We start from the raw sequence: 21,656 nt of genomic DNA, 5'->3' as shown, positions 1-21,656 counted from the left end.
GTTAGAAAAGAAATGTGGTAAGAAAATAGTGTTATTTTGCATTTAAACCAACAACTATCAAACACAAAGAGGATCCTGCTTGTTTGGTCGTACAAGTCTCATTTTTAAGTATCTCAAACAAGGAATGAAGGGACCTCAAAAATATTTCCCAAAGAGTGCATAAGTACTCAGACTCCCGTCAGTGGAGAGTTTTTTTTCTATAAATTAGTGACAGTGAACTGGAGCTGTATGACAGGTTTAAGTGTTTTTTAATGACACAAGAGAAGCAGAAGAGTTCTTACCATGAAGGTGTGGGAGTAAGGTAACAGTTTGACAGGTGAGGTATTGCACAGATTAATTAGAATAATTATTAAAAAACAAAACAAGAACAAAGCAAAAAATAAATATACAACAAATTCATACATTTACAACTGTAGTCTGATTCTGGAAGGTTTTTCTTTAAGAGAAATAGTAGTGCCAACGATCGGGGTGGATGGGGAGGTTGAACAGAGATATTCACTAGTCATCCCACTCGTCATCGTCCTCAAAGTCCTCATCTTCATCATCATCCTCATCTTCGTCTGGGAAGAGAAAAATTTTTATATAAATATTTATATATATATATATATATATATATATATATATATATATATATATATATATATATAAATGAAGTAAAGACTATGAAAAGTTAAATATGTCACCAAGTAGTAGCTTTAAAAGGGGAAAACAATGCAAGTAAATCCACCCTGCTTATTATGAGATGGGGAGCAGTTCTTAACTATCTCAACATAAACAATATTCCTTCATTCTACATGACGTGATAAAGTCTCGATATATTTGAAAATCGAGTTATATCTTGCAGTTGGGAAGTGAAGCCATTCATATCTTAGTTTTATGTCTTTGCTTTAGAATATAGAGCAGTTCATATTTAGAAGTTTTTTCATGTGGTAATCTTCCAACTCATGTTATAAATATATTTCTGAAGACGGAATAAAAAGCTGGAATTTAGGGTTAAATCACAATATTTGTCAGAAAAATTGCAATTAGATTTTTTTAAATCATCCAGGCCCACTGGTCAGATGTGATAATTCTGCCCGGACTTGTTGACAAGCAAATGTTAAACAAAATGAGATGTGATGAGATTAAGCTTCAAAATACAAATTCTGACATTTGTCTATCATATCTGACATGGCGGAGACCAGAAATGACAAGGAACTGTGTGTGTGTGTGTGTGTGACTGGTGTTTCTGTGACAGACAATTTAACAGCAATGCCAGATTTAATGGAGAAAGGTATGTTTCACTGATTAGTTTAACTACTCCTGCTACTAATTTAATCTTTCCCCTTTTTAATATATACCATACCTTCCTAATGAATATAAGTGATTTTGTTTGTTTCAAATAATAATTTTTTTACATCTGCTAATCCAATAATAAATCTAACAATGATTGTTTTTTTGCAGATGATATGGTTCTGTTGGCTTCATCGGGCCGTGATCTCCAACTGTCACTGGAGTGATTCGCAGCCGACCAGGATGAAAAATCAGCACCACCAAATCCAAGACTGTGGTCCTTAGCGGGGAAAGGGTGGCGTGTCCTCTCCAAGGCTGGAATAAGATCCTGCTCCAAGTGGTGGAGTTCAAGTACCCTTGGGGTCTTGCTTGCGAGTGAGGGAAGGATGCAGCGGGAGATCAACAGGCGACATCGGTGTAGCGCCTGCAGTGAAGCAGACTCTGCATCGGTCTGTTGTGGTGAAGGAGGAGCTCTGCAAAAAGGTGACGTCTCAATTTACCGGTCATTCTACATTCCTACTGCCACCTACGGTCATGAGCTGTGGGTAGTGAATGAAAGGACAAGATTGCAAATACAAGTGGCCAAAATGAGATTGCTCAGCTGGAATCTCCCTTAGAAATGAGAAGCTTGGTCACCTGGGAGGCCCTCACAGTAGAGCCACTGCTCCTCTGCATTGCGAGGAGCCAGATGAGGTGGCTTGGTCATCTGGTAAGGTTGCCTCTTGGATGGCTTCATGGTGAGGTGAGGTGATACTGGCAAGTTCCACCAAGAGGAGACCCCGTGGAAGACTCAGACCACAATGTAAGGATTACATCTGTCAGCTGGCCTGCGAATACCTTGGGATCTCACCCGATGAGCAGAAAGAAGCAGCCTGGGAGAGGGAAGTCTGGGCCTCCTGCCCCCCACGACCCGCCACTGGATAAGCGGTAGAAAATGGATCGATGGAAGGACATCTGGTAATATCATGTCACTAAATGAGTCCCATTTACTTGAACTTATGAACAGGAAATTCTGAAAATGCCTTTTAAAGACATTTTTTAAAAATTTATATTGAGAAATGTCTTATAAGCTACACTGTGCTCTTCAATTCTTTTTGTTTATCTGGGTAAACAGAAACGCAAGCCGCTTTATTTAGACTGGAGACATGAGAAGTAAAAAAGAATTTATTTCTGTTTTATATTTTGTGCTGAGACGTTCCTACGGCCACCTGGTCAGTGACTGAAAGAACAAGATACAAGTGGCCAAAATTTGATCGCCGTCAAGAACTTTTCAGCAACTCCATCAATAGAATCTCCATCCAAGACATGGACGAGCGCGAACAGCACGATGCAAGACTCATGGACAAGGCAGATGAGTAGAAGCCATTCATCATTCCAATTCCACTCTCAGCCAAAATCTACTGGTAAGACAAATTCCCAACATGTCTTAAAGTACTTTCATCATTCATGTGTGCATTGTTCTCTCAGTGCAAATTCACTTATCATTTCTTCACCCAATTGATATCAACATTGTTTTTTATTTTAATGCCATTATATTTTTCATATTTTCATAGTTCACAATATGTTTTAATCCATCCTACATGTTAATAAATGGGGTTTTGTTATAAGTGGCTGGGATTCCTTTCACTCTTCACAAAGTGGTTTCTCAAGAAGAAAGTAATGAATGCACAACCTTGGTTTCACCATTTTAAACCTAATTTACTGTCTTATAGAAAACCTCCTCCCTCCTTTTAGGCAAAGACGTGGTGACCCTGTTATAATGATTTTTGAAGCATCAACACTACGTGTTGTAGTGTTCACCTGAAGAATGGATGGCTTTGCTCCTCTTCTGCATCACTTCCATGAGAGCACCCACAATGCCTGCAGCTGGAGCCAGTGTTGGAAGGCTGGACTCCGGATGATCTGATACCTAAAGACACATAATTGGTCCATTACAGCTGCAGTCTGATAGTCAAACATCTTGACATGGATAGCTTAAAAAAACAACACAAGACAGTATCTAAAAATTACAATTCTAATGCATTTCTTTCTTCTTTTTTTCCTTTTCTTGTTTTGTTTTTGGATAGCTGATGCTATTCCACAAATTGGAAAAGTGGTGTAAGGCTTTTTGGAGGGTTTTTGTCTTTTATTCAGTTTATTTCTTTTGAAAGAACAAACAAAATATTTAAAAAGACAAAATTAACCATTATTGAGCCTTTACTTATAAATCACTTATAAATGTTTTACCATAACTAGTTTTACTTGTCTATCAATTTAAACTCTGGTACGTAGTTTAAAGTCTGCACTTTTGGCAGAAGTTGAAATGTAGACTACATGGCTGCAGATTCTGTGTCATGTTAAATCTGTCATGCTGTGCCTGTCGATTCCAGAGGGTTAACATAACAGTTAAGTTGTCTCTGAGAAGGAGGCTAGTTTTAAATGCTGTGAAAGTTTAGCATAATGACTGATGAGTGAATCACTACTAAATGCTTACAGTCTTGAGCTGGATTCCCTGTCGGATCTGGTCCAGCAGTGCATCTCGTCCCGTACTAGAGGCTGGCACTCGGTGGTTCTGCTCCACCTTTTTCAGCTGGGCTCCTTCTCTGATTTGCTCCAGCAATGCTGACTTCCCACCTGGGCTTGGAGAATGAGGCGAGTCCCCGCCTCCACTGACACCATCCAGCTCCGGGGGAGGAGGGGGACCAGGTGGGGGAGGGGGAGGAGGCGGTCCGGGGGCACTGCTCGCAGGAGACTGTTGGGCCAGTGGGGGAGGTGGAGGGGCTTGTGGAGCAATGGAGGATGATGGAGGTGGAGGAGGTGGGGGAGGCTGGTGGTGGTGGTGGTGGGGTGGAGGAGGGGGCTGGTGACCTCCCCTGTTGGGTGGTGGAGGGGGAGGTGGGGCCCCCAGAGTTCCTGGTCTCGAGGGAGGTGGGGGAGGAGGAGCTGAAGCTGGTGCTCTGGATGGAGGAGGAGGAGGAGGAGCTCCTCGACCCCCTCTGGATGGTGGGGGTGGGGGTGGGGCAGAACTCTGAGGAAGTGGTGGAGGAGGGAGGCCACCACGGGAAGGAGGTGGAGGGGGTGCTGCAGTGGGAGACAAGATGAGTTGGAATCAGGAGCAGATCAAGAACTGTCACGTTTTCCCCCTGGTGAAATGCCAGATGGCCAGTCAGTCTGGTTCATAGTAAATCACAAGAAGGGATAATGTTTCATTTTTATTATATCAAACAACGTGGCTACATGTATCTAAATGATTTCAGACCTTTCAGCTTATTACCCAGTTGGGTGTAAAGAAGCAGCTGACCAGGACATCTGATCTCTCTCTTTTAGAAGATAAAGCTTGCCAGTGCATATAAAATATATGTTGGACATTACAAAGCTGGACAGTCCAGAAGACACTTGTAAAAGAGGCCATAAGCTGGATTTATACTCATGTGGCACAGAATTTTGCGCTGTTCGTTTTTAGATTCCCATCCTTCTGGATCAGATGACATGGAAGAACGCCATCAGGGGGGTATGCAGAGATGGACCGATACTGTATTTTACATCGTATGGGCCCTTGTAGGAATAGATGATCGTATCATTAGTGCCCTAAAACCCAGACAGCTCAAAGCGATTTCTGCAGCAGATGGCAGGGGGACATCCAGCGGAGATTATGCAGGGAAAAAAGCCATAAATATTCTTGCCTGACTGCAGTGGTATTAACTGTGTGTGAAGAAGCACGCGCATGTGGAAAGAAGGCAACGATATTTATACTATCATGACGATCTACACTTGAGGTTAAAACAACTATTTAGAAGTCCCAGCGAGCACAGACCTGGGGCCTCATTAATCAAACTGTACGTAACAAAGCAAACTCCAGGTCTGCTGCACAAAAAGCAAATGCTGCACACTTCTCCTTTTAGATTTATCAAAGCGTGCACATGCACGTCCTACACCTGTTTCCATTAATAAATTAGAATCAACTCTAAAGCGGGCGCCTTGCCCCGCCCACATGGTGGCTATAAATGGTCAGGTGGACGCCTGTAATACATATTCATCACACTTCCATGATGGCTCAGCAGTGGAAAAGGAGGAAAAAAATTGAATTTTTCGGAGTATGAGACAGAGAGCCTAAAGGACCACATTGACAAACTTAAAAATGTTTAACTGGTGGACACGGCGTGGACGTTACTAGTGTAAGAAAGACAAAATACTGGCAGCAGGTGAAGATGTTGTTATCCCAGTGTCAGAAGGGAAGACACACCAAAGACATCAGAACATCCGGCTGGATATCTCAGTCAGTAAAGCATCGGTTTGTCATGCAGGAGATTGAAGTTCGATTCCCACAGGGGTGAATCACTTTGGAGAAAAGCGTCTTCTAAATGACAGTAATGACTCCTGTAATTTAGTCATTTGTTTTAATGTATAAAGTAAGTGTCTAAAGATACATCTGAGACTGGTAGCAATTTATTTAGTGTTAAATAATATTTCTTTCTAGTTGCTGGGTGCCCGGGGCTCCAGCTGGGTGGGCGGTGCAGAGGGACACAATCACCGCTATTAACCAGGTGGACAGGTAGCTGCAGGAAATAAAGACCGTCTGGACAGAAATTAGGATAACAATAAAAAGCATTGTGTAAGAATTAATAAAAGGAAATCCTCCTCTTGTGTGTTTCATTAGCGTAGCATCACTTCTAGACCTCCAGCCTCCAGTCTGGTCCCGCTCTGCTGGACTGAAGGACCAAAGCTACTTTCCACACTGACTGCTACATGCTGGCAGCAGACTGGCTCCTTATTTATCTGGATGGGTTTTATAACATGAAGTTTTGTTTCACAATGACAGAACATGTTTTAGTGGTTGAGCTTCTTATTATTATCATCTCCCTTTTTCCTGGAAATTCTGTTCCCCGTCCCCCCCCCCCCCCCCCCCCCCCCCAGCGTGCGCTATTAAGAGAATTAATGTGGAATGTGCGTCTTTATTCCATCCATCCATCCATTTTCTGCTGCTTATCCGGAGTCGGGTTGCGGGGGCGGCTGCCTAAGCAGGGAAACCCAGACTTCCCTCTCCCCGGCAACATTCACCAGCTCATCCGGAGGGATCCCGAGGCGTTCCCAGGCCAGCCGAGAGATGTAGTCCATCCAGCGTGTCCTGGGTCTCCCCCTCTTTCCGGTGGGACGTGCCCGGAACACCTCACCAGGGAGGCATCCAGGAGGCATCCTGACCAGATGCCTGAGCCACCTCATCTGGCTCCTCTCGATGTGGAGGAGCAGCGGCTCTACTCTGAGCCCCTCCCGGATCACCGAGCTTCTCACCCTATCTCTAAGGGAGAGCCCGGCCACCCTGCAGAGAAAACTCATTTCGGCCGCTTGTATTCGCAATCTTGTTCTTTCGGTCACTACCCACAGCTCGTGACCATAGGTGAGGGTAGGAACGTAGATCGAGCGGTAAATCGAGAGCTTTGCTTTTTGGCTCAGCTCCTTCTTCACCACGACAGACCGATGCAGAGTCCGCATCACTGCAGACGCTGCACCGATCTGCCTGTCCATCTCCCCTCCATCCTTCCCTCACTCGTGAATGAGACCCCGAGATACGTGAACTCCTCCACTTGGGGCAGGACCTCATTGAATCGAATCGAACGCCTTCTCCAAGTCCACAAAGCACATGTAGATTGGTTGAGCAAACTCCCATGTCCCCTCAAAGACCCTGAAGAGGGTGTAGAGCTGGTCCACTGTTTCATGACCGGGACGAAAACCACACTGCTCCTCCTCAATCCGAGGTTCGACTATCCGACGGACCCTCCTCTCAAGCACCCCTGAATAGACCTTACCAGGGAGGGTGAGGAGTGTGATCCCCCTGTAGTTGGAGCACACCCTCCGGTCCCCCTTTTTGAAGAAGGGGACCACCACCCCAGTCTGCCAGTCCAGGGGAACGATGTCCACATGATGCTGCAGAGGCATGTCAACCAAGACAGCCCTACAGCATCCAGAGCCTTAAGGAACTCTGGGCGGACCTCATCCACCCCCAGGGCCTTGCCACCGAGGAGCTTTTTAACCACCTTAGCACATTGGGGAGATGGAGGTGGGAGAGCCAACACCAGGGTCCCCAGACTCTGCTTCCTCATTGGAAGACGTGTTGGTAGGATTGAGAAGGTCTTGGAAGTATTCCCTCCAATCTCCTTGAAGCCGTGGACTCAATGTCCCCCGCCTCACCCGGGAACTCTTTCTGACAGGGGACTCCGTCAGATGTTCCCAGCAGACCCTGACAACATGCTTGGGTCTGCCAGGCCTGACCGGCATCCTCCCCACCATCTAAGTCAACTCACCACCAGGTGGTGATCAGTTGACTCCCCTTTTAGTATCTAACGTGGTGTGAAAGGTAATAGTGGATTGTGTACAAATGTGACATTTCACACCATTTCCTTGATTTTATTCTGGCCCGTTGGTGTCGCCATTTCCCATTTTGCTAGATTTTGTGAGTACCCCTGGGTCAGAGTTTGCGTGGAGGTAGGAACATTTTCTCGTCAAGTATGGTTTTTATAAATCCCAAAAGTTGACTATATTTCTCTTACGCCGGTTTTTGTTCCTACACAAGCTTTATAAATGAGGTCCCAGGTCTCCTCTCCTGAGGCAGCAGGCTTTACCTCATGTGCTGCATGTTTATTTTTTTACCTGAGCTTTGTGCTGCAGCCCACTTCTAGACTTCATAGGATAAAACAAGATGGTTTATAACTCACTGGAATTTTCACTCTACTTAAAACTCTTTTTTTGACTTTACAGATCATATGTCTGTTATATCAGCTGATCACTCTGATTGATCAGCTGTTATGTAAAATCATTCCACTATCAGAGATCTGAAAACGCCAATAATGTGCAATATTTAATTTCATAACAAATATAATTTCCTTTAGTGCACTCAGTAAAAACCTACAACAGAGACCCGGGGCCTGATTTATAAAGCTGGCGCACGCCAATTATAGTCAACTTTTGGGATTTATAAAAACCAAACTTGGCAGGAGAATGTTCCCACCTTCACGGCAACTCAACCCAGCCGTACTCACAAATCTGGAGAAACGGAAAACTGCAACACCAACGGTCCAGTATAAAATCAAGAAAATGATGTGAAATGTGACACATTTGTGCAAATCAAATATTTTCACATCACATTATATATTAAAGTTATTTGCAAAAATATGTAAAAAGGCATATTTGATATTGATACTCCTGAAAATGGAAGGAAAAAAAAAGATCAGGATTTACAAGAGAAAAGGAGATATTAAAAAAGTTATTAAGGTCGGCAACCACCAAAAAAATTTCTAGTGAAACAAAACTTACATGTTATAAAATACATTCACACTAAATAAGGCGACAGTTTGCTGGCAACATGTACCAGACAAATTAAGTTCTAAACTAATAATTACAATTAAAATGACATGGTCTGCGTGCAAAAGTCCTGTCAGGCTACAAACAGGGTATTCCCCCACCTGTAGCTATTCAGAAAATTGATGGTTGGATATAAAACGGCACCCTAGTGCGTAAAGACGCATAGTGCCTTATCTTGCCCTGCTAGACAATATGGCGCATGAGAGACTCCGGAGTGAGCAGATTTTCGCAGACCAGCAAAGACTTGCATGGCTCATGAACCGGTTCCGACTGCTGTGTGCTGTTGGACCTCTGTGATGCTTTGGGCCCGGCGTTACAGAGACGCAGGAACCACGCCGTACCAGTCCCTCTGCAAGTGCTGACAATAGAGGGTTTTCTGGCAACCAGTGTCTTCCAGAGGGACCTGGCTGACAGGTCGGGGATATCACAGGTAACCTTCAGCCGTGTTATGCTGCAAGTGTTAGATGCCATCAATGATTTGCCACAAAATTACATTAACTAGGGGCAAACAAGCAAGCAAAACAATGCAGTTGCTGCAATGCCAGGTTTCCCCAATGTAATCTAAGTTGCAGTAAGAGCATCATGTGAGAACAAAATTTAAAAAATTAAAGCTGCAAGCAGCGATGAAGGCCCTCGCACTTACGGCGCCGCTCTGGCCTATTGCACCGCCCCAAGCCGGCAACCTCCCTCCTACAGCACGACTGCTCTCGCCCGCAGCTGTATGCCCATTTTTCCAGTGTTTTGCTTTAAGGGGTGATTTTCCTCATTAGAGGATCAACTGGCACCTCAGTCTGACCTGTGATGACATCTGAAGCGTTCATGAACTTGTTTCTAACAAACTGTGTTGAATTCTCACAAACCAGAGCATGATTTTATCAAGAGGAAAATTCCACGTGGCCACTAGGTGGCGCTAAAGTCATTTTTCATGTAGAACCATGTTCAGGTTGGAACCAATGCGAACAGGAAAACATCACCTCCATTGGTCAACTGACGGCAGGGTTAGAGTCACTTCCTGATGAATGAGTTTGAATTAGTTTTACAGGGTTAAAATGATGCGACTTCCTGTTTCCAGGGGGCGGGGCTATGGCGTTGACAACATCTCGACATGAACAGGCTTTCTTACATGTTATGTTGTATGTTATGCATGCTATATAAATATGCCACATTTAATCAATATCAGTCAAAGCAGTGGTTGGAACTGAAAGATGAAATAATTATAGGGGGCGCTATAGAGCAATATTTTCAGCATACGTCAATTTGAATCAGTTCCAGGCCACTGGCCAGGGAGACCACTGTCCTCCCTGCTGAGTTTGGTGGAGATCAGGAGTACATTGGGTCAGTTACAAGTACTTCCTGTTTTATGGCGGTGAACGCCAGGGTTAGGTTTAGCGAAGGAACTTGATTTTTTTTACTGTAGTATCATGAAAGGTTCTGATTTGATCTGAAGCACTTGTGAGGGTCATTCCTGAGCAGCAGTACCCCAGTGACTAAAAAACGCACTTCCTGTTGTAAGTGGGCGGCGCTTAGGGCAAGACCAGAAGTGGATATATGTATCTGTTCAGGAGCAGACCCTGAATAATCGAGGTTTGATGGTGATTGGATGAAAAATGAGGGATTTATACAGATTAATGATGTCATGGCGTCTTATCCAAGTTTGCCATGGCGCCATGGTCTCGCCCTGCAGCGTAGAGCAACAGTTTTCACTGGATATCATCACCAACTTGTTTTCTGCTGTCTGACCCAGTTTGGACCTGGTTGTGTCCAAACATGCAGAGAAATGTGTTTTCGAGTAAAAAACATGACTTCCTGTCGCCAGGGGGCGTGGCCAATTCATAACCCAAATATTGACATGTAGATGTGTTCAGGATGGGACTGGCATCATACATGGCCATTTTGGTTCAGATATGCTGTTTAATGTGGAAGTTATATCACTTTCGTTTTTCATGGCGAGAAGTTAAACTTTGAGGCCCCGCCCCCTCTATGCCCTTTCTCCTTTGAGAAAACATACAATAACTTTTAAAGACACATGCCTTCTGAACATCCTGAGCCATTTTGGTGGTGGTACGATAAAATCTCTAGGAGGAGATAGATTTTGAACGTTAGTAAAACACCAAAACGGTGACTTTGACCCAAAATGGCCGACTTCCTGTTGGTTTTAGGCTGTTGCTCGAAGAGGATTTTTTGTTCACCCCAGCGTTTAGAATATGTGTAGCGAATTTCATGAAGATTGATCACGTGCAGTGGCGGGGCGTCATAAATAGGTGGCGCTCTCGTTCAATTTGACGTTTTTCAACGTGGTCTATCAGGATCTCAGTCTCACATTCCAAAACAAAAAAAAAAATCTGCTTTTTCCCTCTTTTCCCCACCTGAGCCATCACGGAAATGATATCAGTGAGTATTTAATATAAGCGTTGACCTGGCCTTTTATAAACACCAAAGAACGAGCTCCCTCATGTGCTCAACTTTAGAGTTTATTCTAACTCTTTAGAGTTATTCATTTCCTTTTGTCCCAACCTACCTAAATACACCACCTGTAGTCATGTTTGCTACACAGTTTTATAAATGAGGCCCCTGAACTGGAAGTCAGATTTGAAGGAGGATGTGGTCCTTTTCTAGCACTAAGAGAACACATAGTTGATGAGCCGTGGGGGACTTCAGCTTTTTGAACATTTTTGTAGCTCTTGGAGTTCTAGTGTTAAGTCACATGGAAATCTATTTTTACACATTAGTGCATCTACAACAAAAAGATGGGGAAAAAAAGTCAAACAAAATCAATGTCACCAATAATTACTTTAGGTTATTGTTATTCCCACATTGTCTTTAAGCTACAGCGGGTTTCAGTCAGAGGTGTATTATCATGTTCTTTTGAAACCTAATCAAACATTTTCAAACACACTTGTGGTTCAAATTGTCAGCAGTCATGTGACTAAACTACCAGCCAGAAGTTTGGACACACATTCCCATTAAATCTAATGGGAAGATGTGTCCAAACTTTTGACTGGTAGTGTATGTTTGTCAGTTACAAAGAGGATGGCAAATAAATTCTTGAAATTATTTTTATGGCAAAGATCAACAGACTGATATATTTGATGGTATAATTAAGTCAAATAACAATAATAATAATAACAACAATAATAATAATAATAATTCAACAACAACAACAACAATAATAATAATAATAATAATAATAATAATAATTCTACTTTAGCTGTCACCTTTGACAATGCAGTTTTTAAGACTTGCTCCAACAAAAACAACCTTAAATAGTTTTCAGAAAACTATTAAATTATGGCATTTTTAAACAAGGAAATGGTAAGTTAATTCATGTCGGATCCTCAGCCATTTGAAAACTGCCAGAAATTCATGAGAGCATCTTCCATCCTGCCTGTCTCTAACGCCTGGTACATGCACAACGATTTTTTAGCTGTTTTTGTCCCGATTTTGCCAAACGCCCGATCATCGTGACATTTCGCTGTTCAATCATCATTTGGTCTGTGGTTACGAGCCGATTTGTCCCGATAATCCACTCTGAAACAGGTTGTAGCCAACAGTCGGGAACATTGAACACGTTCAATATTTCAGAGCCGATTTGCCGACGACTCATGCATCATGACTGTGTGGATGGTTACGTGTACGGAATGTAGCCAATCAGAGAGCGAGCTGGCTGGGGAACCAGGAAGTAAATAAAGTCTCCAGTCTGTTATTGTTTTTATTTCTAGCTTTTTCTGTTAACAATAGTCCCCAGACCTCCATCTTTCCCTCGTCCTGTAAGTCCTCTTCCATGCTGTGTTTTCTGGTTGTTACCATGTTTCTTCTTCGTTTTTTGCCGGTTGTTGCTATGCTTCTTCTTCTATGTTTCGACGTTTGTCCGGCTCGGAGGACTAGATTGTAAATGAGTTGCGGGACAGCGTCGTCATGTGTGTGTTGTTCTGTGATTAGATTTTTGGAGCACACTACACACAGTTTAATGCCTAATTTTTTATCTTCACATGTGAGGTCTCGAATTGATAAAAAAATCTCATAAAATCAAAAAAATCCTTATGTGTGTACCAGGCTTTACAAACAAAACCTGAAAACACTCCCCACAAGCCATGTTTACATGCGCCAAATGTCTTCAAATCGGGTCGGGTTCCCACTCAGTGTTATTCTGATCTTGACGTGTTTATATGAATCGCATGTTTGAACAAAATAAATATTTCTACAGGGGCGTAACTGTGCTGCTGCCTGACTTACAGAAAACAACGGTAACTGTAGCAGTAAGGTCGACTTTCGGTGTGTGTGCATGTTTATTAGGGTTGGGCACTTTAGGTGATTTTTGAAGTCGACTAGTCAGGCCATTACAAATGGTCAACAATGAAATGAAAAATAATCTCCCAAAGGAAACTGTACAACTTGTGTTAGATGTTATTTGTATAATGTGTGTTACACAAGTGTTACACAACCTAAACGGTGGTATTATGAGATGCGTTCAGCACCACATGTCGCACAGACCAACACAGATGCTCTGCACAGATCTTTTCATCAAGTTCGTGCCACTCAACTTCTACGTCCAGTCAGAGAAACCGTGGAGGAAGGTTCAGCGTGTAAAGTTCATTTTACTGGAGCTCAACCAAACTGCAACAACTTCAGCTCTGCAAAGCATTAAGGAAACATCTGCAGACAAAATTGAACATACAAAATACTGAGAGTGAAAGTTTAACTGCGACTTGCTACACTCAGTAAGGATGCCAATGCCACAGGAAACACACACAGGCACACACACACCTGTGGTTGCTGCAGTGGTTGATTCCTGCAAAGTGACACCTGACACACGTTCCTTCCTTCATGTTATACTTGAACCATTTTCTTATGTCAGTTGTCAAACGGTGTCAGTTTGCTGCGACTTTAAAACTAGCCAATGACTTTGTGCCAAATATCGATGTAGAACAAAATGCATCCTTTAGGTTTTTATTATTATATACACATAGATTTAATTTACAAACATACACACACCACTTGGAAATATCTTGAAATACAGGTTTTCTCTCACAAACAGGAAGTTAAGACCTTTATTTACCTGTAAAGATTGTATATGGATGAAGATCGGTTGACACATTAGAGACAGTGTGTGTTTTCTCACCTTGCCGCCTCAGCTCATTTTTGACTGCCTCCACCCCTCCTTTCTTCTCAATGAAGTCATAAATGACTTTCGATGTCTCTCGGTCCTTCAGCTGAGCCTCTGAGATGCCACACATGTCGAACAGGTTCTTCAGCTCAGGATCCAGATTGTTCAGCTGTTCACAACACAACACACACACACTAAAGAATAACTCCTATATATAATTTAGTATTTTCATAGTTTATATAATATATATATATATATAATATAATTTATATATTTATATTTATATTATATTTAGAATATATATATAATATAATTTAATTTATAATACACTTTGTTTAATGAAACCCGTCTATTGTGGTGAGATTGGGCTCCTCTGTGATGAAATCCTTAAGGCACGGGGAGAACACAATGCAACCACACACCACACGATGCTGCAGCAGCACCAGTGCAGCACCTACCTGTTTAATCTCAGCCTGCAGTGCCTGTCAGGAAAGTGTTAAAGGAAGTCATCCCACACAGGTAGAAGCACTGTTAATAAGGAGACACACATGTTCCTCTAGATTTTCTTTTTTTGACGGAATAAAAATAAACTTGCTCTGCTGACTTTATATAATCAGAAAGCATTTTAAATTGGTAATAAAAGCTCTTTTCCCTCACCTCATTAGAAAGGTTACAGGGTTAAGGCCCATTTATGTTCTGAGGAAACTGACAAAACTGTCGGTTACACGTGTGGTTTGGCCCGTTTTCAAGGAGCTCAGCTAGAAGACGCAAAAGACAGAAGACGGAGAAGACGGAGAAGACGGAGAACGAGGCTGAGCTGAACAGCCGACATGAGATGCACCACAGAAATGACAGATTTTCAATATTCTACAAAAGTATTTTAGATTCTTCATCTCATGCAGCTTTATCACAATGTTCTATGTAGGATTTCATATTACAGTGTTTCTCCCTCCCTGCCCCAAACCCCCCCAACGATACCAACCCCCCCACAAGTTTATTTGTTTTCATCTTCCTTTTTCATACACCATCAAGTCACAACACAAGTCATTTATAGTCACAATTCCTCAAGAACAGGATTATACTGCATTCTTTTATTAAAAAACAACTAAAAAACTGGACAGTCTGTTATTTATCTGATTTGATTCCACGTGGAGTTCTGGCCACACAGACTCGTACATCAGCGAACAGAAAACAAACGTCTTGCATCTGCAGCCAGGAACCCTTTCTACATGGATTCTCAGGTGTACCACCTCACCTGCTCTCTGATCCTCCATCTTGCTGGCAGGTTGTAAATGTGACCATCTTTACTTCTGCTCACATGAAGCCCAAACTGCAAACCTCGGTCAGCCAAAACATCACCTGTAAAAGTTTCTGCAGAAGTCCACTGTTCTCTGCGATATGTTAAGTGACATTAACACCTTCCAGTTGGGTCCTTAACCCAAGACGCTTAACGCTAGCGCCTACCTGTAGGCTGCTTTAGAGAAACGCGTCTGCTGATGAAATACGACAGATTAAAAAGACGACAGCCGCTGCTGAAACAATGACCAGACCAGACCATGGGTACTCCCAAATTACTCCCACAATTCTGTGCGTTGATGACGTCAGTGCACAGTTTCAATTCCACCAGACGAACAGTTTACACACAGTTTGCAGTGATATTCCGTTTCCCTGCAGGGTCAGTCTGCCACCTGCTGTCCAGCAGGTAGAACTGCAAGCTTCCTGAAATCTGACTGAGACGACGTGTATCAGCAGTTTTTGCTCAAGAAGTACAGATCTATCAATACTTGTTTAAGCTATTCTTGAGTAGAGCCCGTGAGAAGACCTTTGCACATGCTAGGAAGCTACAATGCTAACATGTAGCATACCGAAATGACAGAGAAAACTCAGCTAAGAGACTTTTAGAAGCATTGCCACCAAAATAAAAAGCTTACGAAAGCAGAGACTACGGATTACAAAGATTACTGTCTCATCACTGTGGGACAAACGCTGGGCGCTACCAGCCAAAACCATACATCATGTCTTACATTTGCTGTTTTGTGGTCAAAAATTTTTTAAGTGTTCTTTATTTTTTTATAAAATAAAACCCTAATGGGTTCTCTCTGACTCTGCCTTTGTTTAAAATGAATCATGAAGGTCATGCTAGTTTACATGAAGATGAAGGAGGTTTCATAGTGAAGTTTTCTCTCTCCCTATGATACAATATCTTGGGTTTCACTGTTTTCTGGATCCTCAAGGTGAATTTGGAGCAATTCTATTTTCCTGATTGACCCTTAATAGAGGTGTCCATTATCAACATATTCCCGAGATATTTACGGACTTAACACCTTTAAAAAAACATCTGTAAAACTGCCCAGGTTCACTTGTTTTTAAGCTTTCATAGTTCAGACTTTACTAATTCCTAGATGAATCGAGCAGCTATCTTCTGTTTTTAACAGAAGGTAATGTGGTTTTGTCTTAGGTGATAAAAATGTACATTTTCAAGCTGTTCCAGGTGAATTTAGTCTGACATATCTTTCGCCTGACACGTCTGTAATAACCTCACATGTCTCAACTTTCTTTTGAGACCAAGATTAAACATATTTATTTTGGGTGTGTCATTTCAGACAGTTAAAATATAATAATAGTATTTTTATATAATATATAAAAATGTTAAAATATTTTTAGATCTCACTTTAACTTTTACCTTTTTCACCATAAAGGACGTTGTAACCCAGTTTTCAAAAGGTGCTAAATTTATTAAATGTACTACTTTCAACTTTACTCTAGCAGTGTATTTTCTCAGCAGCAGTGTGTTTGGTGTCAGCTTAAACCGTGATGGAGACAACAGCAGCACACATGACGTCTCATCGGCTCTACTGGCCCTCTACTCTTAACTGCCTCTTTCAAAAGCAAATTTAGCGAATTTTTAAAGAATTTCCTACCTGTAAAAAAAGAGAAAAACAACCCCTTTTAACTTAGATTTGATAAAGTGCAAAAATTCTTTTGCCCTGCAATAGTTTGATGATTAACACAAAGCAGACCTGAACAGAAAGTCAAGACATTTTAGATCAACTTTACTTAAATGGAAAAAGGGGGTGTACAGAAGCAACATAGTCAATAATTCACAAAACAGGTGCTGAATTAATTAGTACTCATCCCAATTGTTAATTAATATCTGCAGAAATCTGTCAGTTAATGAGGATGAAGTTGGCTTCTCTCTGGAACATTCTGTCTCTGCACAAACTGTGAGATGTTTGTGAAAATTGGCAAAAAGAAACAAGAGCCGATTGTCTGATTTCATCATGCAGTCACCAGACTGGTCACTATTGTAGTCCTGTGTGTGTGTTTGTGTGTGTTTTGTGTTGAGGGGGTACTCACATCAAAACCTGTGTTTGGATCCCAGCCCACGTGACCAATGTGCCTGAAGAAGACGGGACAGATATACGGTGAGATCATACATTAACATGTAAACATGCATCAGCTGTTGAGCACGTGCACATGCGCAGCCATGTGAAGATGCTAAATAGTGAGCGTGAGCCTCCGTATAAAGAACACACAGAGCTCCTCACTGAGCTCACGCTTCTTTACTTTCAGAGCTGACCGCACGTTAACTGAACATTTTACTTAAAAAAATGATGCCAGGAAATAAAACCTCCCACAATCTATACGATAAAAAAGAATAAATTAATTGACTAGCTCCATCGGTCTTAACATGTGAGATGAAACTCACTGAAAGTTGCTGGGTGTGCCAATGTCGGCCTTGGTCAGCTTTTTCTTCTTGCCCTTGGTCTTCTTGTCCCTCCGGATCAGGCCGCCGTGGCTCAGCATGTTGTTGAGGTGGTATGGCTGCTGATGGCTGTGCGAGTTGTGGAATCGCACATTGTTGATCTCTGGGTTCTTGATGTCCACGGTGGCCATGGGAAGAGTTGGACCTGACAAGAAGAGTGAAAGAGAACAGCCAAAAGGAATTTTTACACCGACTCTCTTAACAGTTGCATTTAACGAACATTTTCAGCTCCAATGCTGACAAGAGAGAAAAGAGAAAACAGCTCAAGCTTTTTGCTACACAAGGTTACATTTACATCATTTATTTAAATGCTTTCTTTCTTACAGTTATGATCAATATACATAAAACATGAGAATTATTTAGCGCCGCTCGTCCCACATGCGATGCATTCACTGGCCATAAACTTAAGTCCAACGAGGCCATTTTGAGTGAAACTATGGAAACCATAGCCAAGCCAACTTTATTTTAGGACTGCTCGATTATGAGAAAAATGATCATCACGATTATTTTGATTGAAATTGAGATCTCGATTATTTAACACGATTATAGATAAGAGGTTTGGGGGGGTGACATTTGAAGTGTTTACTGTAGTAATGCCGACTAGTTTCTTTCCACCAGGTCCCCATAGATAGTTTTGGTCTCAGACCAGCAGCTATGTTCCGCCTGGTGTGATCTGGAAAAAAATAGTCTGGAGACATTTCGTTTTCACGTTGAAATCCGCGTCAATAAAATGTAGCGCGACATTTCTATACGGCTCTGGTGCGGCTTTACCACAGGTCCGTAGCGGTGGCGAAACATCGGACTGTCACCACGTCTTTCACAACACCCTCACTACACTCATCATACAGGGAAGAAAGAGACAGTCCACTAACATGGTGGTGAGATGGCAGTGATGCCGTTTGTCCAAAGTGTTGATGAGTTTCTTAAATCCCGGATTGTTCTCTGTGTTAATTGAGAAAAAAGTTCTGTTTGTTTATAACGTTTGTCTCTCTGTGACTCTGGGAGCTGGTGGATTATTTAGTTGCAACTCACAAAAATTGAACATTTTTCTATATTTTTGTGTTGCATCGCAAGCCCCGTGTGCACGTCTGTGTGCACGAACGCAACATTTTACATGCACAACTGTCGCCTGTCGCTTGGCTGGAGGAGGGCAGCGATTTTCACTTCCTCACGCAAGTTTACATAGAAAATGATGGAGAAGGAGCGACGCCGCCTCCCGTATGTCCAGGTGTCTGCAACTCGTTCTGAATAAAACTAAAGCGGTTGTGGGAGGAGTCTGCAGCAGTGGGAGGAGTCTGCAGCAAAGCGCTGCAATGACAGCTGCGCTCGATTTGAAAACAGCACAAATTGAAGGACAAAAAATAATCGGACCATTTCATTTTTATGATTGTTCAAAACCCAGATCGTAATTGCGATTAAAATTCGATTAATTGCCCAGCCCTACTTTATTTATAAAGCACTTTACGACAGCAGCCACTGAACAAAGTGCTGAACATAAAATAACTAAAAAACAATAAAACATTAAATAATAAAAGACAATAAAATCATTAAAACAATAAAATCAATACAAAATAAAAACAGTGTGAAGCAGCTCAGAGAGGTGGGGGGGCAAGGTCATTTAAAGACTTAAAAACAATAAAAGGGCTTTAAAATGAACCTAAAAAGAACAGGCAACCAGTGCAGTGTGGCTAAAACTGGATAAATGTGCTCCTCTTTCATGTTCCAGTCAACAGACGAGCAGCAGCATTTTGCACCAGCTGCAGACGGGACAGAGATTCTGAGAGACACCAAAGTATACGGCATCGCAGCAATCCAGCCGTGATGTGATGAAAGCATGAATTACTGTTTCAAAGGCCTGCTTTGAAACAATGTGTTTGGCAGTTTCTCCACTGATCTGCCTGTTTAGATCTGCCTTGTGCAGATGTTTTGACAAATCTTAATCCAACTTCCCAGGCTTAACAAGGACTCAACAGAATCCCTGTGCCACGTATGGTGTAAATGATGATATCAGGTAAAGAGATTTCGAAAGTGACCAAATTTGCATAAATTCCAATAATTGTGAATTTACCATCAAAAAGAAAAATGTTCTATGGTCAATCTTGGCAAAGCATTCAAGGAATCAGTCGTGACGGTTTCAGCTCTCTGGGACAAACACTTGTTTTTTTTAATGTTTTTTTTTTTTAATGTTTTAAAGGTGCCCATGTTGTCCAGTTACAATTACATCAGACTCAGGATGACCAGACAACTTTTATGACAAGTTTGGTGAATATTGGAGTAGCCGTCAATGAGATGCAAACATCCTGGATTTATAGCACCACCTATTTGTTTATTTAGTTGAGACACAGTACAAATATACAAGAAACTATGTTTTATGAGCACAGTAAATTTTAAGTTAATCACTTTTACCAGAACAGAATTACACAGGTTTGAAATTGGCTAATTTCTGTTTAGTTACAAACCAGGCCCATTTTTGCTAATCACTACCATATTACAAAACTTACTTAGAATGACTAGGACAGTGTGTGTGTTACATTTGGTGCAGGTCAGTCCAGCTGTTTTGGCAACATAAACTCAATGTTTTAGCGACCATAAGATTTGATTGTAGTATTGAGACCCAGACTGGTGTATAAATGTCATTATTAGGGCTGGGCATGTTAACTGTTTAACGCAGTTATTTTTTTTTATAGCCAGTTAACATCTCCTCCCAAAAGACAATGAAAAACTGTTTTTTTTGTTTTTAACTAAATGCGGTTTTATCCTGGTGGATATAAGATTTAAGGCAAGACAGCAAAGGTAAGACATGTTTTCTACTTTTACAAACGTGCAGCATAAATCAGGTCTTCTTCTGCCTCTGGTTCGGTGAATCTTGGTCATAGCGAGATGAAACTTCCAGCTGTGGAATCTGTGAGATGTGAGCTTTCAGTAGAGGAGCCGTTTGTTCGTGTTCATGCCGTGGGGTGGACACGGGGAGACATCATCTGTGTTTACATATGTTTTTAGACTTTGTGTAGCTGGTCTTAATTTGTTGTCTTAACTGTGTTTGTTGGTGATAGAAATGGTTTTACTGAGCTGGTAGCTGAGATTCTGGACTTTCTGTGGATACCACACATGTTTATAGTTCCATCTACAGACCTGATGCTACACCCGGAAACGAGATGTTAACCCTTAACTCCCGGTAGCGGAGGCTGCAGGCACAGGAGGTTAAGCTAAACAGTCAAGCTAAGAATGCAAAGTTAGAGAATTTATAGGCAAAAAATCTGGATAATGAAGCACTAAAGGTGCATGGATGGAAGTTATAGTGAATACAGGTGCTCATCATAAAATTAGAATATCATGAAAAAGTTGATGTATTTCAGTATTTCCATAAAAAAGTGAACCTTGTATAATGTCGACATTCATTCCTCACAGACTGACACGTTTCAAATGTTTATTTATTTTAATATTGATGATTATAACTGATAACTAATGAAAACCCTAAATTAAGTATCTCAGAAATTAGAATATTGTGGAAAGGTTCAATACTGAAGACACCTGGTGCCACTCTAATCACATAATTAACTCAAAACACCTGCAAAGGCCTTTAAATAGTCTCAGTTTAGTTCTGATGGCTATACAATCATGGGGACGACTGCTGACCTGACAGTTGTCCAAAAGACGACCATTGACACAAAGGTCATTGCTAAAGAGGCTGGATGTTCACAGAGCTCTGAGTCCAACATATTAATAGAGGCGAAGGGAAGGAAAAGATGTGTAGAAAAAGTGTACAAGCAGTAGGGATAACCGCACCCTGGAGAGGATTGTGGAACCAAACCCATTTTAAAATGTGGGGGAGATTCACAAAGAGTGGACTGCAGCTGGAGTCAGAGCTTCAGGAACCACCAGCACAGACGTATCCAGACGTGGTTTCAGAGGTCGCTTTCCTGGTGTCAAGCCACTCTGGAACAAGAGACAGAAGCGTCTCACCTGGACTAAAGACAAAAAGGACTGGACTGCTGCTGAGTGTCCACAGTTATGTTCTCTGATGAAAGTAAGGCTGAATCCTACTTCACCCTTTGGCCCTACCTCTTAGCCCTACTCCTCAGTTTTGGGCGTTTGTGTGAAGGAGTAGGGGTGTCCCAATTTCTTTTAGGACAGAGCGGTAGGGGTAAGTGGTAGGTCTGTGTACCCCTTCAAACGAAG

The 21,656-nt window shown here is 41.9% G+C and overlaps 1 protein-coding gene across 1 annotated transcript in view; it reads right to left on the bottom strand.

Moving 5' to 3' along the window:
• Positions 1-404: 404 nt before the first annotated feature.
• LOC121647282 (neural Wiskott-Aldrich syndrome protein-like) overlaps positions 405-21,656 on the bottom strand; it is a 66,929-nt gene continuing 45,677 nt past the window's right edge. The window contains exons 5-10 of the mRNA XM_041996578.1: positions 17,421-17,622; positions 17,069-17,111; positions 13,727-13,880; positions 3,746-4,332; positions 3,073-3,181; positions 405-560 (exon numbers count right to left, since the gene is read on the bottom strand). Of these exons, the coding sequence (XP_041852512.1) occupies positions 499-560; positions 3,073-3,181; positions 3,746-4,332; positions 13,727-13,880; positions 17,069-17,111; positions 17,421-17,622 (1,157 nt within the window). The 3' untranslated portion in view covers positions 405-498. The remainder of the gene's footprint in view (positions 561-3,072; positions 3,182-3,745; positions 4,333-13,726; positions 13,881-17,068; positions 17,112-17,420; positions 17,623-21,656) is intronic.

This window comes from Melanotaenia boesemani, chromosome 10, assembly GCF_017639745.1.
Source record: "Melanotaenia boesemani isolate fMelBoe1 chromosome 10, fMelBoe1.pri, whole genome shotgun sequence".
Classification (NCBI taxonomy): Eukaryota; Metazoa; Chordata; class Actinopteri; order Atheriniformes; family Melanotaeniidae; genus Melanotaenia; species Melanotaenia boesemani.
Note: the sequence above shows the minus strand (reverse complement) of the source record. Positions and strands in the feature narration are given on the sequence as shown.